Source organism: Microdochium trichocladiopsis, assembly GCF_020744255.1.
Source record: "Microdochium trichocladiopsis strain MPI-CAGE-CH-0230 chromosome Unknown B0I36scaffold_10, whole genome shotgun sequence".
NCBI classification, from domain to species: domain Eukaryota; kingdom Fungi; phylum Ascomycota; class Sordariomycetes; order Xylariales; family Microdochiaceae; genus Microdochium; species Microdochium trichocladiopsis.
Window position 1 is genome coordinate 2,238,824 of NW_025763553.1, and position 25,133 is coordinate 2,263,956.

The 25,133-nt window shown below is 58.6% G+C and overlaps 11 protein-coding genes across 11 annotated transcripts; 8 read left to right on the top strand and 3 right to left on the bottom strand.

Annotated features, from left to right (window-relative positions):
- Positions 1–13: 13 nt before the first annotated feature.
- On the top strand, positions 14–1,828 carry B0I36DRAFT_251727 (NRAMP family; the record flags this gene model as incomplete). Its single annotated transcript, XM_046150635.1, is given in 5 exon segments — positions 14–119; positions 137–405; positions 497–771; positions 841–1,570; positions 1,706–1,828. 5 exon segments carry the CDS (start codon positions 14–16, stop codon positions 1,826–1,828), a joined length of 1,503 nt encoding a protein of 500 aa, XP_046007608.1.
- Positions 1,829–1,984: 156 nt separating this feature from the next.
- On the bottom strand, positions 1,985–3,122 carry B0I36DRAFT_377271 (uncharacterized protein; the record flags this gene model as incomplete). Its single annotated transcript, XM_046160540.1, has 4 exons — positions 1,985–2,578; positions 2,648–2,838; positions 2,901–2,988; positions 3,054–3,122. 4 exons carry the CDS (start codon positions 3,120–3,122, stop codon positions 1,985–1,987), a joined length of 942 nt encoding a protein of 313 aa, XP_046007609.1.
- A 67-nt stretch (positions 3,123–3,189) lies between these two features.
- Positions 3,190–4,751, top strand: B0I36DRAFT_377272 (uncharacterized protein; the record flags this gene model as incomplete). The annotated part of the gene is made up of 2 exons (XM_046160541.1): positions 3,190–3,205; positions 3,832–4,751. The coding sequence occupies 2 exons, from the start codon at positions 3,190–3,192 to the stop codon at positions 4,749–4,751; spliced, it is 936 nt and encodes a 311-aa protein (XP_046007610.1).
- Positions 4,752–5,550: 799 nt separating this feature from the next.
- B0I36DRAFT_252152 (penicillin binding protein) lies at positions 5,551–6,950 on the top strand (the record flags this gene model as incomplete). Its single annotated transcript, XM_046150664.1, has 3 exons — positions 5,551–5,641; positions 5,713–6,380; positions 6,474–6,950. The coding sequence occupies 3 exons, from the start codon at positions 5,551–5,553 to the stop codon at positions 6,948–6,950; spliced, it is 1,236 nt and encodes a 411-aa protein (XP_046007611.1).
- A 781-nt stretch (positions 6,951–7,731) lies between these two features.
- Positions 7,732–9,828, top strand: B0I36DRAFT_334395 (uncharacterized protein). The gene has a single exon (XM_046155345.1). It carries the CDS (start codon positions 7,957–7,959, stop codon positions 9,697–9,699), a length of 1,743 nt encoding a protein of 580 aa, XP_046007612.1. The 5' UTR covers positions 7,732–7,956; the 3' UTR covers positions 9,700–9,828.
- A 99-nt stretch (positions 9,829–9,927) lies between these two features.
- B0I36DRAFT_334396 (putative sulfite oxidase) lies at positions 9,928–11,211 on the top strand. The gene has a single exon (XM_046155346.1). The coding sequence runs from the start codon at positions 10,068–10,070 to the stop codon at positions 11,172–11,174; it is 1,107 nt and encodes a 368-aa protein (XP_046007613.1). The 5' UTR covers positions 9,928–10,067; the 3' UTR covers positions 11,175–11,211.
- Positions 11,212–11,828: 617 nt separating this feature from the next.
- B0I36DRAFT_334400 (argininosuccinate synthase) lies at positions 11,829–15,208 on the top strand. The gene is made up of 25 exons (XM_046155347.1): positions 11,829–11,985; positions 12,067–12,120; positions 12,180–12,191; positions 12,319–12,350; positions 12,410–12,433; positions 12,541–12,563; positions 12,627–12,664; positions 12,723–12,747; positions 12,806–12,836; positions 12,890–12,950; positions 13,008–13,032; positions 13,098–13,108; positions 13,170–13,243; positions 13,302–13,327; positions 13,617–13,694; positions 13,756–13,768; positions 13,821–14,056; positions 14,113–14,129; positions 14,183–14,214; positions 14,270–14,321; positions 14,376–14,482; positions 14,543–14,568; positions 14,628–14,759; positions 14,825–14,863; positions 14,922–15,208. The coding sequence occupies exons 1-25, from the start codon at positions 11,954–11,956 to the stop codon at positions 14,958–14,960; spliced, it is 1,239 nt and encodes a 412-aa protein (XP_046007614.1). The 5' UTR covers positions 11,829–11,953; the 3' UTR covers positions 14,961–15,208.
- Positions 15,209–16,232: 1,024 nt separating this feature from the next.
- On the top strand, positions 16,233–18,114 carry B0I36DRAFT_435236 (uncharacterized protein). Its single transcript, XM_046162753.1, has one exon. It carries the CDS (start codon positions 16,420–16,422, stop codon positions 17,776–17,778), a length of 1,359 nt encoding a protein of 452 aa, XP_046007615.1. The 5' UTR covers positions 16,233–16,419; the 3' UTR covers positions 17,779–18,114.
- Positions 18,115–18,653: 539 nt separating this feature from the next.
- On the top strand, positions 18,654–19,459 carry B0I36DRAFT_354078 (uncharacterized protein; the record flags this gene model as incomplete). Its single annotated transcript, XM_046157270.1, has 2 exons — positions 18,654–19,213; positions 19,384–19,459. 2 exons carry the CDS (start codon positions 18,654–18,656, stop codon positions 19,457–19,459), a joined length of 636 nt encoding a protein of 211 aa, XP_046007616.1.
- Positions 19,460–20,264: 805 nt separating this feature from the next.
- On the bottom strand, positions 20,265–22,040 carry B0I36DRAFT_275997 (zinc carboxypeptidase). The gene has a single exon (XM_046151386.1). The coding sequence runs from the start codon at positions 21,767–21,769 to the stop codon at positions 20,468–20,470; it is 1,302 nt and encodes a 433-aa protein (XP_046007617.1). The 5' UTR covers positions 21,770–22,040; the 3' UTR covers positions 20,265–20,467.
- A 1,230-nt stretch (positions 22,041–23,270) lies between these two features.
- Positions 23,271–24,673, bottom strand: B0I36DRAFT_334408 (autophagy protein Atg8 ubiquitin like protein). The gene is made up of 3 exons (XM_046155348.1): positions 24,288–24,673; positions 23,842–24,059; positions 23,271–23,765 (listed from the first exon to the last, which is right to left on the bottom strand). Exons 1-3 carry the CDS (start codon positions 24,375–24,377, stop codon positions 23,711–23,713), a joined length of 363 nt encoding a protein of 120 aa, XP_046007618.1. The 5' UTR covers positions 24,378–24,673; the 3' UTR covers positions 23,271–23,710.
- Positions 24,674–25,133: the final 460 nt, after the last annotated feature.

A 25,133-nucleotide genomic window follows, 5' to 3' on the forward strand; every position in this document is an offset into this window, starting at 1 on the left:
CGAATCCTCGTCCATGGGCCGCCATGGCCTGCGTTTCCTGCGCAAGGCCGGCTCCTTCGTCGGCCCCGGGTTCATGATTGCCGTCGCATACAGTACGTCCTCTATGACGATTCGTCCCCGTCACGTGTGCCCGCAGGTGGCGGCATATGCTCACCGCTTGACATAGTCGATCCGGGCAACTACTCCACCGACATAGCCGCAGGCGCCTCGTACCGGTTCCGCCTCCTCTTTGTCGTGCTGCTCTCAAACATCTTTGCCATCTTCCTCCAGAGCCTCGCCATCAAGCTCGGCACCGTCAGCGGCCTCAATCTCGCCCAGGCGTGCCGCGCCTTTCTCCCGCCATGGCTCAACTACGTGCTGTACTTTTTCGCAGAGGCCGCCATCATTGCGACAGACATCGCAGAGGTATGCGTGGCGCCCAATGCCGCCAGGCAGGCATTCAGAGCCCGCCTCCGTAAATTTAGAGGGGACAGACATTGGCTGACGTGCTTTGCAGGTCATTGGCTTCGCGATTGCTCTGAACCTGCTCATCCCGCAGGTGCCCTTGGTGGCTGGCTGCGCCATCTCCATCCTCGACGTCATGCTCATCCTCCTCTTCTACCGCCCTGACAAGTCCATGGGCGGGCTGCGGCTCTTTGAGTTCTTTGTCGTCTGTCTTGTCCTCGGCGTCGTCGTCTGCTTCGCCATTGAACTCTCCCTGATCACCAACGCCACGGTCGGCGAGGTCTTCCACGGCTACCTGCCGTCAAGCGCGCTCATAGAGCAGCAGGGGTAAGTCTTTCTGACACGAACATGTGTCTGATTCCGGCTTATGGAGATACCCGCTCACCAAAAGAAAAGTCTCTACCAAGCCTGCGGCATCCTCGGAGCCACTGTAATGCCGCACAGCTTGTATCTCGGCTCCGGCATCGTCCAGCCGCGTCTGTACGACTTTGACGCAAAGAACGGGCACCTCCCACGGCAGCTCACGCCCGCGCCGAACGCCACGGCCACAGACACGGCCGCCGCCGCAGCAGCAGCGCCCTTTGAGCTCGACGACAACGACAACAAGGCGCGCTACACGCCGTCACTCGCCGCGATCCGGCACTCCCTGCGCGCCTCGACCATCGAGCTGACTTTCGCGCTCTTCGGGTTCGCGCTGTTTGTCAACTCGGCGATCCTCATCGTGGCGGGGGCCTCGCTGTACGAGAACCCGGACGCCGTCGACGCCGACATCTTCACGATCCACGACCTCCTGGCCCAGTCCATAAGCCCCGCCGCGGGGACCGTGTTCGCCCTGGCCCTGCTCCTGTCCGGCGTCTCCGCGGGCATCGTGTGCACCATCGCGGGGCAGATGGTCAGCGAGGGCGCGCTGCGGTGGTCCATCAGCCGGCCCTGGCTGCGGAGGCTGGTCACGCGGAGCATCAGCATCACGCCGAGCATCATCATCGCGGGCGCGGTCGGGAGGACGGGCCTGGGCGCGGCGCTCAACGCGAGCCAGGTCTGCCTGAGCGTCGTGCTGCCGTTTGTCACGGCGCCGCTCATCTGGTTCACGTGCTGGGGCAAGTACATGACTGTGCGGCAGCCAGATGTCGATGATGATGATGATGATGATGATGATGATAATGATGGTGATGATGGCCGGCGAGAGAGGGCCGCACGGGCGGCTACCCCGGGCGGTGGCGGCGGCGTTGAAGGCACTGAAGCAGGGCGAGGAGGAGGACAGGGAAGTGGCCGGGTGGTGGTGATGGCCAACTCATGGTACACGAATGTGTTCGCTGGACTCGTGTGGCTGGGCATCACGGTTCTGAATGTGGCCAATCTCGTGCTCTTGGCAAAGGGGGCGTGATAGAGTATATGGCATGCAATACCTTAACCAGGCCACTCGGACGAACGTGTCTTGGGAAACTCGAGAAATCCAACTGGTCATCCGACAAAAGATGTGGAACAAAAGCGGCACGTCAGAGGCCAAACCTCACAGGTCTCTCTCGTCAGCAACAACCCGCTACGCAATCGCCCAGACGAGCGGCTCCTCCCCTCGCCGCGCCCTCCACCGGTTCGTCGCCTCCAGCACGTCCTCGCACCCCTGGAACGACCACGCCCACTTCCTCCAGAACCCCTCCGAAACCTCCCACCCGCTGACGTGCCACGGCGGCGACCAGGCCACCACCCCGCGCGCCTGCACCTCGGAGTGGGGGAACCCTTGGAACAGCCCGCCGATGGTGTCGCTCCAGAGCGCGCCCTCGTCGAAGCTGCCCAGCCCGCGGAGCAGGTTGTCCCGCCACCGCGGGTGCGGGATCATGTCGAGCCAGTCCTTGTGCGGGGTTCGCCGCTGGAGGGCCGTCGGGACGAGCGAGGGCGGGAGGGCCATAGGTGAGGAGGTTGTGGTGGCGGATAATAACGGCTGGACGCCAAGGGAGTCGATGTTGCAGCTCCAGTTCTGGACGCCGGAGAAGCCGGCGAGGCGGTTGAGGATGGCGCGGTTGGTGAGCATGCCGCGCAAGACGTTGTACTGAAGCAGCGGGATGAGGTGGTCTGAGGAGAGTGGGAGGAGGATGGTGGCGGTGGCGGTAGTGGTGATAGTACTTTTCGATTCCCTCTGACTTATGCGGTGTGTGCCTCTTGGGTCGTGTATCTGATGCGATGGAGACCTAGATCGGGTTGCGACCATGTTGCTCGGAAGGCATAGGCCCCTCTTGGTGGGCAGAGTACTGGCTGTGGAGGGAGGAAGCAGGACGATACGCTGCTCGGTCTCGTCCCAGCAAGGGACCATCTGTGAGGCGCTGTCATCTATGGGGCTGTCTCTTTGCCTCTGTTGTGTCTGTTGTGCGAGCTTTGCTTGCTCTGCCTTGCGTCTTCCTAGGGACAGTGCATTAGTGTACGGCCAAGACTTGTGCCCAGTACCGTGTCCAGGTTCGTACTCATGGCCCTCATGTTGAGACGTGTCTGGATCTTGCGGCGAGTGGCGGCATCCGCAATTCCCGTCCAGTCCTCGTCATTGTTGGTCGCCTGGTGGCTGTGCGTCAGTCATCCCGGCCATGACAAAGGTTCGAACAAGGAGATGTGCCATTTACCTCGGCCAGCTGGGGCATGCGGGCCAGTTGGCATGACACGCCCTGCGGGTTCGGATGCTGGATGTGCATTTTCAAAGGATCCGTGCGTCTCAACAGGTGTCAAAAGATAAGGGGGGGACCGCAGTTGACGGCCACGATGACGAGAAGGAAGGGTCCAAAGGAGATACGGGGCCGGCCCCATAATATATGCGACCTGCTCACATGCAGGCTGCTCACACTTTGGATGTTCCACAGGCTAAAGGTCCTGGCGTAAGGCAAGCGGCTCTCGCACCTGCAGGCTGCTCACATGCACTAACTAGACTAGGGTGCTGGCCCACGAGGGAAACCGCCATTTCATTGGCCTGTTTCTCGCAGGGGAGTCTTTAGTCCGTGTGGAGCTACGCAGTCCGGAGTAGGGTCACGGATATTGCTGGCGTTATCCCCGCCTTACGCTGCAGAGCGGGCAGTGCCCCGTCGTGGCAGGCAGGGGTGTCTGGTCTCGCGCGCAAGGCTGAACTAGCTTCAGCTTGTGCATACCAAGCATACCAGGCGAGAGTCCATGATTCATTTTCGCACTTGTGGACCGCAAGTCTATACTTGTCACCACGATGGACTCGTATTTAAGACGGCATCGCTGCCCTTTTCTGGCTCACACATGTCCCATTCTCATCATCACATCACATCCCAATCCGACTCTTCTAGACAACCACAACTCTACTCACAACCACAACTATTCTCACAATCACAACTATTTTCACAACCGCAAACATGTTCTTCTCCAGCAAATCTTTTCACCCAGACTCCCTCCCGGACCTGTCGGGCAAGACATATATCGTCACCGGCGCCACGTCAGGCATGGGGTTCACCACAGCCGCCCGCCTCGCCCAGCACGGCGCCCACGTCTACCTCTGCGCCCGGTCCCAAGCCAAGGGCGACGCCTCCGCGGCCAAGATCAAGACACAATACCCTGGCGCCAAGCTCAGCATCCTGACCATGGACCACGCGGACCTGGCCACCATCGTCGCCGCCGCCAGGCACTTCCTCAGCCAAGAGGCCAAGCTCCACGGCCTCGTCAACAACGCGGGCATCATGGCCACACCCTACGCCATCACGAAGGACGGGTACGAGGAGCAGTGGCAGACAAACTACCTCGCCCACTGGGTCTTTACGCGGCATCTACTGCCCGTCCTAAAAAGCACCGCGGCCGCGGAGAGGCAGACCCCCGGTGCCGTCCGCATCGTCAACCTGACATCTGTGGGCCACTTCAACGCCCCCACGGGGGGCATCAACTTTGAAGACACGTCGCTCGGCAAGGCCAGCGCGGGTCTGGCACGCTACGGGCAGAGCAAGCTGGCAAACGTGCTGCACGCCAAGGTCCTGCACGAGCAGCAGTGCGGGCAAGAGATCTGGGTGTCCGCCGTGCACCCGGGCCTGGTCAAGACCAACCTCGGCGAGCGGGCGACCAGTTTTCCCGCCCCCTTGGTGCTGCTGGTCAAGTGTTACAGCGCGCTTGGGGGCGCGAGAGATGCCGACTCGGGCTCGTTCACGAGCCTGTTCTGCATCGCAGGCTCGCAGTTCAGGCGCGAGCAGTCTGGCACGTATTTCCAGCCTGTCGCGGTGGCTGGCAACGAGAGCGCTTATGCCAAGGACATGGAGCTCGCGCGGAAGCTGGAGGCGTGGACGGAGAAGGAGATGCGCAAGGGCGGGTGGGTGGCGTGATCGTCCCGGGTTTTGTTTTTTATTTTGCCAGGTGTGGCGTTTGGGATGTACTTGTTGATTCAGGCGTAATGGGTCTTATATTTACAATAGAGTATAACATCTCTCAGATACTAGAACGTTTAACTTGTGAGACTGACATGTTCGATGTAGGCAGAATAAGTTTTCCATTCTTCAGTTTTTGCACTTAAGACGTTGGATAGTGAGTGTCAAGATTGCTGGCGGCGGCGTCCTTGGAGCGGGCAGAGTAAGGACGTGGTATAAGACGATGGCATTAATTTATATGGAAAGTAGGGGCGTTTAATGCAGGATTATGAAGATGCAGAGATATCCAACCTCGGCGCTGCATTCACCAGCGGCGTGGGACGTGCTGCGTGATGAGTGCTGGGGCTCTCGGGGCCGAGTGGGTCCGCTGCTGGCGTCTGTAGCGAATCACATGTCCGCAAATGCGAGCTCCACCCTCCATGAGCACGACCCGCACTTTGAGGACTATTTCTGATTGGCGGGCAGTCCCGGGAGAGACTTTGCCTTGATCACCAGAGAGGCTTGACCTCGACGGCGAGCAGATTTGGGAATAGCACCTGTTGCATCGTGAGAGCTTCCGGTTGACTCACCAGCCTGGTCGTCTGCAGCAATGTGGGACAGTTCGCCAGTCGTCTTGCACGGGGCACCACTGGAATGAATGCCTATAAGTATCCTTTCCGTTCCTCCTCTTCTCAACATTTTGCGATATACTCGGGCAACAGCATCACTGCTACACAGGCCAGAGAACACAGCGACACATATCATCACGGCCACGAGAATGGCAGATTTCGAAACCCTCCTCGCGCGTGCCACGGACAAGAACGCTCCAACCCTCCACGGCGCCATCTTCAAGGGCGTCGACAAGCACGGTATGTTCCCGCCCCCCGCGCCGTACCTCTTCCGCCTTCTCCCCTCCCGGAGCTAACAAAGACACCTCCAGGCCAGGAAATCTACAGCAAAATCGCCGGCCACGCCTCCCTCCCCTCTCCCAGCAACCCCGACCCGCCAGTGCTCCAGGAAGACGCCGTCTTCAAGGCCGCCAGCAGCACAAAGCTCTTCGCCAGCGTCGCCCTGCTCCAGTGCGTCGACAGGGGTCTGATCGGCCTCGACGACCCGGTCTCCTCGGTCCTCCCGGAGCTCGCCCACCCACAGATCATCACTGGCATCTCCCCAGACACCGGTGCTGCACAATACACTCCCGCCACACAGCCAATCACCCCGCGGCACCTGCTCACCCACACCTCCGGCCTCGGGTACTGGTTCCTCCACCCTCTACTCATGAAATGGGCCACCACGACCCCGGAGGGCAAGAAGAGCCGCGAGTCGCTCCTCGTGCACGAGCGGCATGCGATCCCGCTCCTGTTTGAGCCCGGAGGACAGGGACAAGGACAAGAAGAAAGCCCGGGGGGCTGGATGTACGGCGTCGGCCTGGACTGGGCGGGCTGCCTGGTGCGCAGGCTGCACGGGAACATGTCGCTCGAGGACTACATGATTGAGAACATCTGGAAGCCCCTGGGATTGCAGGCGCCGTACCCCACGTTCTGCATCTCAAAGAAGGGCGAGGATGGGGATGAGTACAGACGTCGGCTGATGGGTGGTGCGGAGAGAGTGCAGATTGAGGGTGGGGGCGATGGGGATGGGGGTGATGGTGCGGCAGCGACGACGACGACGACGACGACGACGAGGCCGGGACTCCAGGAGTATACCTTCTGGCAGGGCGACAATGCGCAGGACCAGGACGGCGGGCACGGGCTGTGCCTGACGACGAGGGATTTCGTGGCCGTGCTGGCGGACCTGGTCGCCGACGAGCCTAAACTGCTGAGCCGGGAGATGGTGCAGGAGATGTTCACACCCCAGCTGGCTCCAGGGTCTGCGGCGCAGAAGTCCCTCGCCGGCTTGCGCGTGGTGTGCGACACGGTTGCCGGGCCCGATGTCGATGCGGACGCCGTCAACCACGGCCTGGGCGGGCTGTTGGTCACAAAGGAGTCGCCGGTTAGTGGTCAGCCTGCCGGGACGCTGGCGTGGGGCGGTGCGGCCAACACGATCTGGTTCGCATGCAGAGACAAGGGCGTCGCCGGGTTCATGACGACGCAGGTGCATCCGTTTGGAGACCAGCAGGTGCACGAACTTGTCGAGGCGTGGAGGAAGGAGTTTTGGGCCACGCCGCAGCTGGGTTGATGAGGCCCGCGTCCTCTCAGGCAGCCAGCGTCGCCAGATGTAGAACCGTGAACGTGTTGAGTTTTGTAACGTCTGAGTAGCGAGCAGCCGGGTCGTCCGGATCATGAGCCTGCGCAGCAAAGTCACCAAAAACAGGATCTTACTTTTCTCCCGTCTGACACTGCCGCTTCTGACTACTGAGAGTCCTGCATCATCTGTCTGCCACATCAGCAGAGGAATATCGAGACGCGCGCTTAAAGCCATGGTGCGGGACACCTCTCCCACGTGCAATTCATTCCAAGGCGCAAGGCAGCAGTTCAGCACTGTCAGCATCTCCAGTCGCAAATTCAGACTTTTGGGGGCACAAACCAGCAATATCCCTGTCGATAAGCGTAGTGAAGCCCAAGCATACTCCCAGATGGGGTCCCAGCCAGGATACCAATCCTCCCGCCAGATGTGGGAAAGTATATCACCCCTAAAAGCTGCGCCTATATGCGAGTCGTGTCCTGCAGGATACCTAGGTATCCCCACGTCAAGACAACTGGTCGCTACCCTGTCGAGCCTGCGTGGTATACAGCTGACTGTGAAGAGCGAAATGGCATTATTTCCCAATACGGAACTGTAATCCCCTCTTATACCCAACCAGGGGTGGGCTCTGCAGGGACGATCCCGTAAGCGCGGGACGAATGGGACCATTAGAACTCGAGCACTGCCACTCACGTTTGCTCAAGCTCCAATACTAATTGTACAAGTCGCGTCGCACAAGCAGGGCTGCTTTGGCTTATTTTTGGATGCGGAGAAGGTAGAATGATAGCGATAGGGCAGTTTTAGGGCTGCATGTAAGATGCAGATCCCTGAAGGTACACGCCGCAAATGAGGCCAAATGCTTATTCCCGACTGCCTGGAACCAGTATAAAGACAGTTATAGCCGTCGCATTCCTTTACATGCCTCGACCTGAGCGTCTCCCAGCGGAGATGCTCATCAACGTTACGCCCACTATTAGACAACTCATCATCATTGTGAATCATGCCGCGCAACACGCGGAGACACTCCCGCTACATCCCCTTGGAGGATCCTCCAGAGAGCCTGGACAATCTTCAGCCAGCGCAGCCAGGCATCGAGGCGCGATATGAGCCATTCCAACAAGCCGGTGCACAGGATTTCCAGCGTGCTCCGGACAGTTCTTACGATACTGCCAACGAGTATGGTGGAGCAGGCGAGCTGCACGACTTGCCAGAGACTACGCAATACGCCCAACCGAAAGTTGAAATCAGCGATGCCAACGACAAACTCCCGTTGTGGAAAGCTGTGAAAAAGTACCCCCGGGTTGTGGCATACTGCTTCGCGGTCACGACATCAATCCTTGGCTGGGGCTATGCATCTGTCCTCATTAGCTCGGTCAACAACGTCGACGAATTCCTGCATCACTTCGGGGAAGAGATGGACGGAGAGTGGCAGATACCCGGGATGTGGCAGTCGGTGTGGATGTCATTTGATGCCGTCGGCGGTGCCCTGGGGTCTGCAGCAGGAGGCTGGATCCAGGATCGCCTTGGCCGTAAGCGGAGCATGATTATCGGAGGAGTGTGGTCGGCGGTCGGCGTTGTCATAGTATTTGCGTCAGACACGCCCGCGAGTGTGAACGGTCGCCGAGGAATGTTCCTTGTGGGCAGGATGTTGGAAGGATTCGCAGTCGGCATCATGAAGACAACTGCCATGGCATATGTCTCGGAGAATGCGCCCACTGCTCTTCGGGGATCGGCCATGGCGCTCTTCCCGACGTTCACTCTGGTTGGCCAGGTCCTCGGCACGGCTGTCATCATGGGGGTACGGGCCATCAATCTTGACAACAACTATCGCATCGCCTTCTCCACTGAGTGGCTCTTCTCGATCCTGGCTGTCGTCCTGGGCATTTTCTTACCCGAGAGTCCATCGCATCTGGTGCGGAAGAACCAGACCAGGAAAGCACTCGAATCGGCCCGGAAGCTGTACGCACCTCACGTCTCGCCTGAAAAGGAGCTTGATCGCATCGTCGCCAGTGTGCGCAAGGAAGCAGAGAAGGCATACAAGCCGGGATACCTTGAATGCTTCCGAGGGGTGAATGGCCGCCGCACTTGGATCATAGTCTTCACAAACGTGCTCCCCGCGCTGTTTGGTCTCGATTTGTTGTCGCAAGCGAGCTATTTCCTCTTGACGATTGGCATGCCCAGCCAGATGGGGCTCCTGTTCCAGCTGCTGGGAATCGCGCTCGCAATCGTGGCCAATGCTGCAAGCGTTTGGCTGCTGAGCCGGATCGGACGGCGGACAGCGACCATTCCCTCGCTGGCGGCTGCGACGCTCCTGTGGACAGCAATGGGTGTCGCGGGCTTCTTTTCGGGGACGGGGATGCAGTACGTGACTGCAGTGTCGATGATCGCCGTCATCCTGGTGTGCGGGCTCGGGGCGTGGCCAGCCGGGTTTGCCATCATGGGCGAGACGAGCGCGCTGAGCCTGCGTGCCAAGAGCCAGGCAATCGGCGGCATCTCGTCACACCTGACGTCCATCGTGGTCAACTTTGTGCTACCACTGCTCTACAGCCGGGATGGGGCGAACCTCGGGTCAAAGACCGGCTTTGTCTACACGGCCCTGTGCGCCGTCGCCGTAGTCACGTCGTGGCTTTTCATCCCAGAGATGAAGGGGCGGAGTGCCCTCGAGATTGACCACATGTTTGCAATCGGGCTCCCCGCGCGGAGCTTCAAGGCATGGAGGGGTGATGTTGCCTTGCCAGTGTAGAGAGATGCGTGTGTCATGCCTGCGAGGGGCCAATAAAATAGGTGTCGCTTGATACGGTTCAAGAAACCAATTTGATGTGGCTTGCTACATTTTTTCAAGAATGAAAAGAAAATTAGACCCCGAGCGCGGGCAGACGAAGCAGCGATGTACCGTGAAGGGGCAGTGCAGACTGGACGCTGCATGCAATCTAGTGATGACGTTCGTTTGCGATTTGGAGAAGGCACGCTTGTCTGGAGCCAGTCGGCAGCCGCCCCCATTGTGACCCCAGGCATGTACGTTCTCAGCAACAACGGCGAGAACAGAGTATCGGGTGAGACACAGAACATTCACGGAGTGAGATATTCTGCGCCAGCAGAACATCAGCGACCATGGCCACGCACGACAGCCAGCCGCTCAACAAGGAGCCGCCCATCGCCAAGCTCATGTCCTCCTTCATCACCAGTGAGGGCTACGACCGCAACCACGGGCCCTTGCCGTCTGCTGAGCAGCTGGACGAGGGAAGCCACCAGGTCCTCGTCGATGGCTTCGTCCACAAAACCCTCAGCCTCAGCATTGCAGACCCCAGGGACAGCTTCCCCCAGCACGAGGTGGTTTGTGCCCTGCAATGCGCGGGCAACCGGCGTCACGACATGCGCACCACCGTCAAGGAGGTTGACGGCATCGACTGGCTCGACGGCGCCGTCATGAACTGTCGCTGGCGGGGACCCACGCTCAAGGACATCTTGAACCGAGCCGGCATCAATCTCGAAACTTCGCAGATCCCTGCAGCTCACGTCGCCTTCGCGTCCGAGGTTGTCGAATGCGAGAAGGATTTGTGGTACGGCGCTTCCATCCCGCTTGAGCGGGCCCTAGACATGAGCAAAGAGGTCGTCCTCGCGCTCGAGCGCAATGGGCGGCCTCTCGACATACGCCACGGCTTCCCGGTCCGGGTCATCGTCCCAGGCGTCGCCGGAGCCCGTGCAGTCAAGTGGCTCGACAGGATCACTGTGCAGCTGCAGGAGAGCAACAACTTTTACATGCAAAGGGACTACAAGGCCCTGCCGCCAGACGCCAAAGACGGGCAGTCGGCCGAGCCGTTCTGGGCGACCACGCCGCCGGTGCAGGAGATGCCCGTCAATTCTGTCATATCACACCCGCGGACAGGCGACACGGTCAAGCTCGACGCCTCGGGCAGGGTTGAGTGCCGTGGCTACGCGCTCCCGGGGGGCGACGGGGGTCCAGTCGTCAAGGTTGAGGTCAGTACTGACCGTGGCAAGACATGGACACTGGCCGAGATTGAGAACCACGGCGACGACAACAAGTGGACATGGGTGTTTTGGAAGGCCTCGGTTGTGTTTGACAGGAAAATGGGCGGCACAATCCACAGCAGGGCGACGGACGCGCTGGGCAACACACAGCCGGAGGACCCGCCATGGAATCTGCGAGGCGTGTGCTACAACGGATATGGTGAAGCCAAGGATCTCAAGTTCGCATAGAAAATGAGGGCCATGGGAGCTGGGCAAATTGATCAAAGGGTCTCCCTCGTGCCGTGTTTGGTGATTTGTTGTGTTGCCCAGGCACTCTGGGCAGTCGGCCGTGAAGCTTGAGGCCGATAGCGGCGACGGAGCTTTTTTTTTTTTCCTACTGGGATGCTGCCGCGCATTGGTAGGGTTGACATCACTGTGGGTGGGCTTGTAAGGCTGCAGGGTCCTGCCAAAGGACAGCCCACGGGTGCAGTTGTGCGTTGCCCCAGGGCTATGTTTCGCCGGCTTGATTCCATGCTTTGTGCAATGGCATCTGTCTTGTCCAGCTAGACCCGTCCTGTAGCTCGAATCCATTCTGCTGATCGCACTGGATCAGAGATCAGAGACGGCGGCGAGTCAGGTCAGAGCCACGGCGACCCCTCTTCCTTCCCGCCCGCTAACCCAGCTGGAGACCTGGAGCTCTCACGTAGCCTGGACAAGCTCCCAATTGGGGGCATAGATAAGATAAGCGGCACAGCACAGCACGCCTGGGCAGCAGCCATCCCGTGGGCTCCACAGCGACGTCGGCGGCCGCGTCCCTTGCTGCCCGCGCCAGCCAAAAAAATCCCTGTTCTTGACTCACGCCTGGCGGCGCTTTTGTACCGGCTTGCTTCTTCAGCTCGACATCACCGCTGTTTTCCCTTCCCAATTGACATCGCAAACCACGGCAATTGCTCCGACTGCGCCATCCACGATCCTCGACCACATCTCTCACCACCCTCCACCACTCGAACTCACCAAAATCCATCATCATGGCTGGCGATAAGGGAAAGGTCTGCCTCGCGTACGTCCTGCCCCTCCCCCGCCATCGTGGCCGATGCACGGCCTTTGCGCACCACGCGAGAGACTGACCCTCGCCCAACAGCTACTCTGGCGGTCTTGACACCTCCACCATTCTCGCCTGGCTCCTCGAGCAAGGGTAAGCATCTCAATCTCTCCTCCCAGGATAATTGTCATGAGCTAACAGTACTGCCAAAGCTACTCCGTCGTGTACGTACTTCGCACGCCCGCTCCACGTGCCCTCCAAAAAAGCTCATCTCTGAGCTCGATTCAACCCGATACCTCCCTCGATACACAACGCAAAGACCCTGCGGCGACTCTACTGACCAATCCTTAGCTGCTACCTCGCCAATGTCGGCCAAGAGGAGGGTAAGCTGCACAGCCGGGAGAATTGGAAAAGAATGGGCAACAAGCTGACATTGCGACAGACTGGGCTGCCGTCGAGAAGAAGGGTATGCTGAATGAATCCACACCTCTCCCATACCATACGACCCGGATCAGGACACGAGGCGACGAATCGCGGATAATCGGGAAACCACTAACACTGGAAAACTTGCAGCTCTCCAGATCGGTGCTGAGAAGGCATGTCCTCCCCGCGTCACAATGCGCACGCGAGCGTGACCAGGCAGCTAACAGGCCATCCAGATGATCATTGATGACCTCAAGCGCGAGTTCGTTGAGGAGTGAGTGACGCCGAAAACCAAGACCCTGGAGAGTACACGAGCTAACACAAGGACCCAGGCTCTGCTGGAAGGCCGTCCAATGCGTGAGCACAGCACAACATTCGCCTCAGCCACAATGCTGCAAATGCTAACACGGCGCAGAACGCCATCTATGAGGACCAGTACCTGCTCGGTACGTGATTACCGAATCTCAACGTCCCCGGTTCAGTACTGACCTCTTCACAGGTACCTCTCTGGCTCGCCCCGTCATTGCTCGCGGTCAGATGAAGGCTGCGCTCGAGACCGGGTAAGGACGACTTTGAAAGGTTCCTAGGAGCTTCGATGCTGACGAGAACACAAACAGCTGCCAGTTCGTCTCTCACGGTTGCGTAAGTACAAACTTCTAGTTCACCAGAACTCGTCGAGTTCGACATGCTAACGAAGTCGTGCACAGACTGGCAAGGGGTATGTTTGGAACTCACCGAGAAACGCTCTCCCACAGCTTTGCGACTTACAAGAAACTTAGCAACGACCAAATCCGCTTCGAGTTCGCCTTCTACACCATCAACCCCGAGATCAAGGTCATTGCCCCGTGGCGTGGTACGTGTCTGCCCCCTTCCCCGCATGACAAAGTCGCGGTGCTAACACCATTCTGCAGACCCTACCTTCTACAAGCGCTTCCAAGTAAGTCGAGACGTGAAATCCACTCGAAAGTCCTGCTGGGCGCTCGCAGCCAGCCACGAATTCCGAGCTTGATATCGAAGAATTGGTCCGCCATCGAACCACAGCCCCCGGTCGTTCCTTTGATATCATTGTGCCACAAGCAGATTCTTTGAAAATGATGTGGCCAACACCACGCAACTCGACCCCGACAACTGGGCTTCAACGGCTCGACAGCAAGCGATTCACTCCCGCCAACTGCTTTGCCCCACCGCTTGACATCTTTGCTTGAGTGCTGACTGGAGCATTCCAGGGCCGCAACGACCTGCTCGACTACGCTGCCGAGAAGGGCATCCCCGTCACCAGCACCAAGGCCAAGCCTTACTCCATGGTGAGTTGATATGATCGCAGCCACCATAACATACTGGACCTCGAACTAACTGATATCATAGGACGACAACTTTGGTTAGTCCCTCTGTCTTCTGTCCGCCGACGACAGCCACACTGACAAACACAGCCCACTGCTCGTACGAGGCCGGTATGCTCGAGGACCCCAACGTCACTCCCCCTGAGGAGATGTGGACCCGCACTGTCTCGCCCCTGAAGGCTCCCGACGCCCCCGTCGACATCACCATCCACTTTGACAAGGGTCTGCCCGTCAAGGTTGTGTCGCCCAACCAGACCTCGACCGACTCTGTCGAGCTCTTCGAGCTGCTCAACAACCTCGGCAAGGAGCACGGTGTTGGCCGTGTTGTAAGTATTGACCATCGGCTGACCTCTTGAATTCGATGCTGATTGTGTGTGTCTAGGACATTGTTGAGAACCGGTACGGAGATCTGCAAAGATGTGAACCTGGGCAGTAGTACTGACAAACAACAGTTTCATCGGCCTCAAGTCCCGTGGCTGCTACGGTATGTTTTGGCCCCCGGCACTTGTACCATCGGAAACAGTACTGACGGTTTACAGACTCTCCCGCCATGACCATCCTTCGTCTGGCTCACATCTCGCTCGAGGGCCTGTGAGTCGCCTTCCCGCGGATCAATTGCACTGAGCATCTGCTTACCCTGTCTAGTGTCCTCGACGGCCGTGTCCGCTCCCTTCGTGACAACCTCGCGAAGCAGTGGGCCGAGCTCCTCTACAACGGCTACTACTTCAGCCCCGAGCGCGAGTTCCTCCAGCGTAAGCCGTGGCAACTAATCCTCCGTATCAAAAAGCACAAAAGCTGACCAGCACCCATAGCCTCGCTCGACTTCTCCCAGCAGCGCGTAAGACTGAAGGACCATGGCCCTCGCCCAATATTCTGCGATACTGACGCCAATAACAGGTCAACGGCGAGGTCCGCCTCCGCCTGTACAAGGGCAACGCCTACTGCCTGGGCCGCACCTCGCAGGAGAAGCTCTACTCTGAGGAGGACGCGTCCATGGACTCGCTCACCACCTTTGATCCCTCCGAGACTGTAAGCATTTGGGACTTGCCATTTCAAACGTGCAGAATTGTGCAAGTGCTGACAAAGATTGATAGTCTGGCTTCGTCACCATCAACGCCATCCGCCTCAAGAAGGTAAGTCCACGGCCGGTCTTACTGGCATGAAAAGTCGCAGTACTAACAACCTGAATAGTTTGGTCTGCAGAAGGCCGAGGCGGGCCAGAAGTTTTAAGCCATTGCGCAGACCGAGTAAGCCGAAATTGTGTAAAACAGTAGAGAAAGATGGGCGGGGAAACAGCCTCGTCCCGGAAAAAAGATTGATTCTCATACCATGCGCATTTTTCTCATGGTGTTCAACGTCGCTGCTCTTTGACTGGTTTGTGCATGTGACTTGTTGACTGGTCCATTTCCGCGAAGTGTGGAATGCTGGGAGATACTCCATTCTTCCTAGCCAAGCAGTGTTCCAGAGGAGGGCATGAACTTTACAAGCAACCTTGGAGGTTCTGGTTCCCAGCATGGGACCTGACAGCCATATTTCTAAGAGCAAGACTTGATGCATCAGCAACGATTGCTCAGCAATGCTTCTGACTGGGACAGACCAGGACCCTGTCAAGTCCTACAGCGGCACGCATGACCTCCATCCGATCTCGGGGACGGATCTTGCCGAGGGCGTGGGCAACTCGCAGAGGACTTTTGACATGATGTCTTTGCCAGACTGCCTCCGCTTTGCCGGTGTGTTAGCTGCAGTGGGGAGAACGAGGCGCAGCCCGGTGTCGCAAGACAAGAGAGTGTGTGTACCTGGTGCCTGATTCCAGGCAGACAGAAAATGCACCACCCCAGGCAGCAGCAACCGGGAAAGCCTAATCCATGCAGGACTATTATGGCGGCCCAAAGGCTTGTCTCCGCGGCAGATGTATGCAATGTGACGACGGGACCAGGGGTCTTCCCGTCCGTTGTATGAAGCGTGGGGTGCGGCATGGTTTCCGCCTCTTCTAGAAGAACCGGGATCTGACACATAGTTTGCTAGGATGCCCTCCAAAGGCTACACATCAAAAGACGTCCCGGGGCGTTGCTGGCAATGAATGTGCAGGTCCCACCGATTCTTGCCTCAGCTGCGGCTGAGTTGTGGACTGTTGTGGACTTTGTGAAGCGGACGCCATTGGCTGTCAAGCCTGGGGCTCCGCAGTTGCAGCAATTACCCGATCGGGAATGATGAGGATTTGCCTGTCCAACCAGCCCCGAAGCCCCGGCACTATCGGCACTTGGCCCTGTGGCGTTAACCAACGGCGATGTCCAACTAGTCTGGTCTCGTTAATGCTCAAGGGGGCACGGAAGCAGGTACAGAACGGCGGCAGGTACACACTCACACACACATGGGGCAGCAGTGAGCTGGGGGGGCGCACCGCCAATGGACAGGACAGGGCGCAGCCGGTGACGTTTTCTGCAGAATTGCACATTGCCAAGAGCCAAGCGGCAGGTGATGACTAAACTGGTGATCCTTCATCTCAACGGCCTGACATCAGCAGCTCGGATGATATATAACCAACGGGGTTTGCCATTCCTTCTGCCCAACTTCTCATCATCGACACCAACTCCAGAGTCGGCATCGGGACAAGTGCTTCCACCTTCGGTCCTACTCTCAACCATCACCATCACCATCACCATCGCAGTTGCCGCTACAAACCGCAGAGATGCGCTCTCCCACCACCACTGCTCTCGTGCTCGCCGCAGCACTGGCAGTTCCTGCAGCCGCCTCGCCCACGAATCTGCCCCGACAAGGCGCCAAGATCCCCGACCTCGCCCTCCCCGACACGACGGGGCCTTACAAGGTCGGCACCACCGCCTTCCCGCTGACCGACTATGCCCGCATCGACCCCCTGGCCGACCCGCCCGCCCCCAGAAGAGTCATGATATCCATCTTCTACCCGACCGACCTGGGCGGGAGTGGTCAACACAACTACACCTACGCCCCAATCTTCCCGCCCCAGACGGCCAGCATCTTCGACGGCATCATCCCCGGCGCGCCGCCCGGCACCGCCGCCATGCTGCGCACCCGGAGCTTCCTGGGCGCGCCCATCCTGCCCCGGCCTCAGAAGAAGGACGAGGACCCTTTCCCCGCGCTCTTCTTCTCCCACGGCTTCGGGGGCATCCGCCTTTTCTACACCGCGCGCATGCAGGAGCTCGCCTCGCGCGGCTGGGTCGTCGTCAACATCGACCACCCTTTCGACGCGCAGGTCGTCGAGTTCCCGCCCCCAGCCGGCGCCCCGGAGGGCACTCCCGGCGAACTGGTCTTTCCCTACGCGAACGATACGGTCGGGTATACGCCCATCGGCGGCGTGGAGGGCCTGCAAAAGATGCGCGCCGCGGATATGCGGTTCGTCCGGGCCCAGCTCCGGAGCAACGAGACGGTCCGCGCGCAGGTCCCGGGTCTTGTTGGCGCCACCGCACCTAACCTGCCATGCGGTCCCCATGGACATGGCGGCTCCGTCGGCAACAACAACAACAACAACAACAAGGTCGAAGATGGTCTGCAGGCCGCCAAGGTCGGCGCGTTCGGCCACTCCCTCGGTGGCGCGTCGTCCGCGCAGGCCGTGTCCTCGTACCACGGCCAGCAGGACGGCTTCGTGTGCGGCATCAACATCGACGGGACCATCTGGGGCAGCCTGCCCCAGGACGGTCTGGCTCCTCCTTCTGCTCCTCCCGCAGACCTATCATTCATGCTCTTCTCCAACGCAAATGTCACCCGCTCCCAGGCCCAGTCATGGGCCCAGTTCTGGGACACCAACGCGGCGCAAAAGCAAGTGAAGCTCCAGAGGCAGTTTGGCGTCCGCGAGGCCGTGCACAACTCGTTCACAGACGCCGGGCTCTACTTCCAGCTCCTCGGCGCGCCCGTGCCCCCGGAGTACGGCACCATCGACCCCAAGCGATTGCTCCAGGTTGAGGCGGCGTACGTGGACGCGTTCTTTGGCACGTGTCTCAAGAAGAAGGGCGTGCAGCGGTTGGATGAGTTGCATGTGCGCGAGTTTCCAGAGACTTTTGTCGGGGAGTAGAGCAGAGTTGAGTAGAGTGCAGTGAGTGAAGGAAAGACGAGAACGGTTTTGGGAGTTGTTGTTGTTGTTGTTGTTGTTGTTGTTGTTGTTGTTGGGGTGCTGGGAACTAGGGGTGGAGGGGCCAGTTTCTCGTTGGAAACAACGCCGGAAACAACTTGCTGCGGGATGTGGTTGTGTTGCGGCATTGTTTGTTTTCGGGCTCTGATGTTGGGCTCGCGGGTGCTGACAAGTCAGCCACAATTCTGAAGTCCTACTTCCTCAACATCAGCTATGCACCGCACCGTATAGAGCTCAGAATATCAATATACAATAGAGTCGAAAATCAAACGCGAGGACGCTCAACCTGTACTGTGTTGCAATGTACTGTGCCTTGTGCTCAAGTGTCTTCTGACCTTGGCCAATGCAAAAGAACCTGGAAACTGCTCACTGCGTCTTCTCTGCCAAGACAGTTGCTTATCGACCCCGGGGCGACGCTTCTTCTATTGGCCATTGCAACATTGTTCGAGAAGGATCATGAGATGCATGCATTGGTTTTCGGCACCTCGTCAGCGCCCGCTTACATTGCCGACCTTGGCCTGTTGGGCGGGTCCAAGTCGAGTCCTACGGATTGAGGGTTGTCAAACTCAATGCAGTATGTGTGTGTGTGTGTGTGTGTGTGTGTGTGTGTGTGTGTGTGCGTGTGTGTGTGTGTATTGTTCATTACTCCCGTGGCCTATATAAAGCAGCCGTAAGTCCGTCTAGAAGAGATCGTTCTTCTTGTCTCATGCTTCTCTCAAAGTCACAACCAAGGCCACGGAAACACAGCAACCACTAAACACATCTTCCTCCCTCCCTCCCTCTCTCTCTCTCTCTATCTTTCTTGCTCTTTATCAACCATGATGCGCCTCTCCGTAGTCGCCAGCAACGTTTTTGCGGCGGTCGTCTTGGCCAGCGACATAACCTTCTACCTCAACGACAGCGCCTGCACCGGCGCCGCCCTCGTCGTCAGGAACGTCAACCCAGGGACATGCGCCTCTGTCCCGGTCGGCGCCCCGTCCATCAGATTCAGCGGCTCTGCGAGTGAAGCCCGCGACCTCCAGGGCTTCCCATCCCTAGCGCCCTCGTGCGGCGGCGTCAACCTCCCGCGGGGCGTGCCCTTTGGGACCTGCGTCGGCGGCGGCCAGAGCGGGCCGTTCCGGAGCGCGAGCGTCCGTCGGCGTGTTGGAGCCACCGCAGCCACCTCAGTTGGGACTCAGGCCGGTGGTGGTGGTGATTCCTGCTGGACGACTGGATGCGGGGAGGCTGATTTCATCGTCCACGAGGACGGGTCTGTTCTCGATATAGCTGGCCTGGAAGCCGGCGAGTTGACTGAAGTGGTAAGCAAAAAGGCTCCCCAAGACATGGGCCGTTATAAATTCAAGGATGATTGTGCGCTGACACTGGCTGGCCACTCCTAGTGAGTAATGGCTTTTTATCAAGCGGACAAGTTCAAAAGAAGATGCAGGGGGAAAAAAAAAACAAGGGTCAAAAGAAACAGAGAAGCTTATCTACAGCTGTTCTGATACACCCTCGACAGTCTCCTGTCCTTCATAGTCTTTTGCGCTGACTTTCCATTTCCCATCATAGTCTCGAGCTTGTCACCGCCGGCGCAACGGTGGAGGAGATCATGGACGGGCGCAACATCACGCTGATCGCCGAGTAGCCTGGGCCAAATTTGATCTCCCTCTCTCTCTCAGCAGACGGATACATTGGAGCAAGGCCTGGGTGTTCTCTAGCTTTGGCCCGGCTCAACTGCTAAAAGGGCAGGGTGTCTTGTGGGCTGAAGTCACGGAGCCATGTGAAGCCAAGTGGGAGTCGACCCTGAACGAAATGGTGGATTGTTTGAGCAGGGACGCATGGAACTTGGGCGGACAGTTGTGCAACTGCGCAGCTCTACCTCTCTGTTCGTGTAGAAAGACCGTCTAGATCACTTGCTCCAATGATTGAATAAAGTTACAGCTAGAAGTGCCATGGGAAAGAACAAAAAGTGGCTTGGAGCTGTTTTCTTCCGTGCCAAGTATGGAAATTGACAGCGGAGAGGTTAGAGTGTAGGAGGTATAGCTGAGGCAGGACCTCGTTATATCAAACATTTCGGATATTACAGGTGAGAGGGCTAGCAGATATGGATCACAACACGCCAACGGCCTTTCGAATGCCTTGAGAGAGGTAGCGTTTCCTTATAAAAATAAACTAAAATAGTAGCCGTGCAGACGACACATTCTGTATAGTTCCTACTATAGATGCTGTTCTGCTAGACTTTAATTCAGTCTCTAAAATAAGCGAATAATGTTATATTAGTAAGTATGATACCATACGTAGGAATCCGGTCGCTCAGCGAAATGTATTAGTAGATCGTGGGTATAAAGAGCAACAGATCTTGCTAGCCAAAGGTATCGACAGCAAGGAGGAAATCACAGCAAGCATCGACAGTCGCGTCACAAAGCCCCACAAGCAAGCATATAAAAGTTGGTCGGTACAAGTATATTCATGACCCATCAGCTCATATCTACAGATTCATCCGCCAAAGACTATGTACAGGAAGATGTAACACTGCTCGTTTTTCAATGTTGGACAACCACATCAACAACCACATACTCCATACTCCACGCTTGCTCCCACAACAGACACCACTTCACATAATCCTTCCACCTTCAGCATGTAACAACCATGCTTACTCAAGGCCGAGCTCCGTGGCGGCAAGGAGGAACTCAAAGAACCCGGCGTTGGTGGCGCGGATGTTCTCGTTGTAGTTGGCCACTGACGGGTAGAAGGGGCAGGAGCCGCTGCTGCCGAAGCCAAACTCGACCGTGTACGCGTGGACAAGGTTCTTGCTGGGGTCAGCAAAGTGGCGCGAGTAGGCGTAGTCGTCGCTGGCGCCCGAGGTCGGGTACAGGTCAGAGGCCTGGTAGTAGCCGTAGGTCTTGCCGCCGCCGGCCGTGAGGCCACTGGCGAGGCGCTGCGCAGCGGCCGCGTTGGCGGTGCCCTCGGCGGCCGGGACGTACTCGCCGTAGCCCTTGCCAGAGCCGGGGGTGTCGGTCAGGATGCCACGGACGCTGTCGTAGGTGGAGTTGAGGAAGTTCATGTAAGGGTACTTGGACTGGTTGTCGTCGGAGCCCCAGCTGTACAGGACGTCACCGGTGTACGAGTGGAGGTCGATGAACCAGCGGACCTTGGCGTATGTGTCAAAGACCCACTTGATGCTCTTGGTCTCGGGCTCGGAGAAGGCGGCGGTGCCGTGGTAGGTCTCGGAGCTTGGGCTGGTCGAGGCGGTACTGCCGGCCACGCTCGACGCGAACTTCTTGGTGAAGTCCCAGACAAAGTCAAAGTTGCGGTTGAGGTCGACACCGTACGAGCCGCCGCTGTTGGGGCGGCGGTTCTTGCGCCAGCAGCTGCCGGTGGACTGGTCGTAGGCGACACCGTCCGGGTTGGACAGGGGGATGAAGACGATGCCGGCGGCGAGGGCCGTCTTGACCTGGGCAGCCGTGTACGTCTTGGAGCCGTAGGTGAGGCCGACGTTGTTCTTGTTGGCGTAGAGCAGGTCGGCGATGAAGTACAGGACATTGTCCGCCGAGCCGCGCTCGCGAGCGTGGATGTTGCCGTTGAAGAAGACCTTGTAGGCGCCCGTGCCTGAGCCGGTGCCGCCGACCTGGGCACCGTAGATGGTGGCGCCGTTGTAGGTCTTGTAGGGGGTGGTGAAGGTGGTGATGCCGTACGTGTTGGAGAGGGCCTTGAGACCGCTGACAATCTCGGTGGGGTTCAGGATGGTGCTGAAAGTGACGCCGGTCTGGGAGCCGAGGCCGCGGGGGACGACGGAGCCGCCGCTGAAGCGGTCGCCGGTGCCGATGGGGGTGCCCGACTGGCCCTGGCGGCGGACGACGCGGTGCATCATGGTGCCATCACGCTCCTCGGGCAGCAGGCAGGCGAGGCCAGTGGACGAGAGGGCCGCGAGACTGAGCAGGACAGAGGCCTTCATCTTGACGAGGGGGGTCTGCGTGAGATTGACGGGTTGGAAGGATGGCGAGCTGAGGATGAGGGAGTGCCTGGCCAAGGTCAGGAGGGGCCAAGACACGAGACATCCAGGCGGCGGGACGTGCTTGTCTTTATGTCGACGCTCATGGTCGTCGCAAGCAGCCGGGCCCTTGCCAGCCAGTCTGCTATCTGCTCGTCCATGGCCGAGTGGGCGTGTCTCTGTCTGTAATGTGGGCACGAGTAATCAGGCGTTGTTTATGCGCCGTGTAACCTGGTCGAAAGCGGGAGGTGGCAGTGGGACGGCAGGCGTTGCTTCTGCCGTATCGGGGGCCCAGGGAAACCTTCTTGATTGGGGCTTGGCGGGCGCGGCAGTCACCGCCCCATGCCTGCGGCACTTGAGTCTGGCATGTATTCTCGTCGGCGCATTCCAGGTGGATGGATGGCGGCATGGGCCATGGCGATCACCTCAACTTTGAGTCCCCAGGAGCCGGCGCCAATTAAGCTGCGCCAGGGGTCCCGACGCCAATCTTGCTCTCGACCTGCCCGTCCGAGAAGGCGCGCCCGTATGAAAGCTGGGGAAGCCACGACTTGCCCACAGCCCAGATACCCCGGCACAGCCAATCAGCTCCTGTACAAGGCCCCTATCCTCCAGTGAGTGACGGCCATGGCGGGGCCTGCGCAACAATCCTCAACGCGACGCAAGAGGCTCGTACAGCGATTCCTGCCTCCAGCCATCCACTCTCTCTCCGTCCTCGCATCTTTGGGCACCGACCAAGATGGGTCTTCCATGCCCTCACCCTGCACTATATCGCTTAGCATACTAGGAAGAGAAGGCGGCATCGAGAATGGGAGCATCACCATGCGCGATAAGGGCACATCAACACCCGCCAACCTCAAAAAGGCCGCGAATCGCCTGCTTCCTTTCTCTTCCTCTCTCTGCGAATGATCCGTCCTGCCTGTCGAGCATGCTGTAAACACCTGACATCGACGCGTTCAATGTCGTAGTCAAGGCAAGCAATCGCGCAAAAGGCGTGGCGCAACATTCGGATCCTACGACCAGGGCAGAGAGGAGCAAAGGCAACCAAAAGCAGGCTGAGAACCAAGTTCAATCCGGCAAGTCGATGTGCCAAGCCATGTGCATGTCACCTCGAACTTGGCCCGCAGCTCCAAGCTTGAGCGTGGCCCTGCCTCAAGGTATCGAGCGTTGAAGACACACCCTGGACAAGGGATCAAGCACTCTGTTGAAGAATGCGTGTCCTGGTGCAGGCGTGGTTGCTGCAGACGAATCAGCTCGACAAGAGCTGGACCTGGTCCCTGCTACTTTTCACCACCGTGGATGCACATAAATGAGCACTTCGCCAATTCTTGTGAGAACTGCCTGTCCTGATCCTGTGCCGCCGCATGGACACTTGGGAGCAGCCTCCGATCGCAGTCGAGTGTGGATCATTTTGGAACACATATACCAAGCACCTCACTCCCAAAAATCACGAGTGTACAAAGCAAAGCATTGGACAGGCCACGCAGCGGCACAAATCTCATTCTTGAGCTAAGTCCTATCCGGCTACGGCTCACAAATGGCAACCCCTCAGCCAGGTAATACAGGATACGCGAGGGTGCCTGGAATCACAACCATGGACAGCAGCGGGTCACTCTTGGCTGCGTAACCAGTCAAGTAGCCACATCTCTCCATCGTAGCTGTGGTTGTGCCCCATCACTGCTCCGGCACCGGGGCCGTGGCTGCCTACGTTGTGGCCGCGGATGGTTTGATTGTGTATTTCGCATGAAATCGCCGTTTGTCCGTTATTCGTTCAGAAGTCCAGTCATAAAATACGCAGGGGTGTGCAGTCCGGAACGCCGAGGCCTCAATTACAAAACGGGGACGGTCGCTGGGCCGACGCCAAAGAGCGGCGTTCGATCCGTCGAGCTGGAATGTTGAAATGACAGCTCAAGCAAGCTCCTCGCCAAAGGTGTTCTCGCCCGAATATGTAATGTAGAGGAAGCTAGAGCGAATGCGGTCAGCTGGGCGTTCTCCAGTAACGTCTGTGGAATTGCTGGAGGGAAGAGTAAAGAACGTACCCGTCTTCATCCTTGTGCTCCTCGTAGATGCTGCTCATCAGCGCCGCGGTCGGAGGCAGAACCTCCTCGACGAAGATGAAGATCGCCTTCTCCGGGGAGAGCTTGATGCGCTTGCGGATGACGTAGACAAACTGGCCTACGGTCAGATCGGCGGGCACCAGGTACTTCTTTTTGTCGATTGTCGCAATGTCCGACTTCTCGACCTTTTCGCAGATGACCTATTTGGCGGTGAGGCGGTGGGTTAGCAGCGGATCCAAAAGTCTCGTTGTACGGGTTGCACAAGGCAGCGGCGCGGGCGAAGGCGGTGGTTGACCGCGTCGCGCGGGGTAGCTCCCTCCGTGAAGCGGTGAGGCACAGGTAACCACAGCCATCACTGGTTGAGAAGCAGCGATAATGTCGCGCGCGAAGGAGCAGGAGAAAGTTCAGGAAGCAAGAGGATCACATACAGGGATGCGGTCGGCGTACTTCTGGCGGATGCGCTCCGCCTCGGCCTTGCGCTTCTCGAAGGGGTGCTCGTCCTTGAACTTGGAACGCATGATGGCGGTTATCGGCGGGATCTAGGTGGTGGAGTGGCTGGCTTTGATGGAGGGCGCTTCGCGAGGGCCTGGAGAACGCTTTGCTGGTGCAGTAGATGATGGGGATGTGTTGCAGAGAGGTGTTGTCACGACAGATGGATGCAGTGAGTTGGGGTTGTAGGAGGTTGAAAGGGAGTGTGACTCGTCGCTGGCCGAGAGGCGCAGGTGATGTATGGGCAGGCACCCTGAGGCAGCTGCGTAGGCGGCAGCGCACGCAAGCTCGAGCTGTCACTGGTGAGCTCAGGTGCACCTGTGGCTGACTCTGGGTCTGGAACCTTGGGGGCCTTGCTGGCGGTGTACCTGCTATGCTGCCCTTTGCGCAGAAGGTACACGACGCGAGCGGCTTTGTCAGGTACTCGGGAGGTGGGGCTGGCCATGGGCGGGGCACTGCCCCAAGGACGGCGGATGACTCCTGCGGGCCCTCCCCCCAGGGCAGCTGCCCAGCTGGCCCACCGAGTCGTCCACGCTCGTGGGCTGTCACGGGCATGGCCAGCTGGCTTACAAAACCGCGCCACTGGCTGCCTGAAATCCACGCGATAGGGAATCAGAGGCAGAGGCAGAGGCTGGTTCAGTCTCGTCGCTTCTGCTGCTGACGAGATCGTCTTTGACCAGGCGAGGCACCGCCGCTGCTGAGACGGTATGACTGCACATGATACACTGTGACGTCTTCGCCTCACGGGCGCGGGGTATGGTCGGCTGATAGCGGATAACGTGACC

Coding starts and splice junctions, on each gene's coding strand:
- B0I36DRAFT_334395 (XM_046155345.1), top strand. CDS start 7,957: ATGCCGCGCAACACGCGGAGACACTCCCGCTACATCCCCTTGGAGGAT.
- B0I36DRAFT_334396 (XM_046155346.1), top strand. CDS start 10,068: ATGGCCACGCACGACAGCCAGCCGCTCAACAAGGAGCCGCCCATCGCC.
- B0I36DRAFT_334400 (XM_046155347.1), top strand. CDS start 11,954: ATGGCTGGCGATAAGGGAAAGGTCTGCCTCGC. Junction 11,986..12,066: donor AAGGGAAAGGTCTGCCTCGC/GTACGTCCTGCC, acceptor CTCGCCCAACAG/CTACTCTGGCGGTCTTGACA. Junction 14,215..14,269: donor CAAGTCCCGTGGCTGCTACG/GTATGTTTTGGC, acceptor GACGGTTTACAG/ACTCTCCCGCCATGACCATC.
- B0I36DRAFT_435236 (XM_046162753.1), top strand. CDS start 16,420: ATGCGCTCTCCCACCACCACTGCTCTCGTGCTCGCCGCAGCACTGGCA.
- B0I36DRAFT_275997 (XM_046151386.1), bottom strand. CDS start 21,769: ATGAAGGCCTCTGTCCTGCTCAGTCTCGCGGCCCTCTCGTCCACTGGC.
- B0I36DRAFT_334408 (XM_046155348.1), bottom strand. CDS start 24,377: ATGCGTTCCAAGTTCAAGGACGAGCACCCCTTCGAGAAGCGCAAGGCC. Junction 24,060..24,287: donor AGTACGCCGACCGCATCCCT/GTATGTGATCCT, acceptor ACCGCCAAATAG/GTCATCTGCGAAAAGGTCGA. Junction 23,766..23,841: donor GAGCACAAGGATGAAGACGG/GTACGTTCTTTA, acceptor CATTCGCTCTAG/CTTCCTCTACATTACATATT.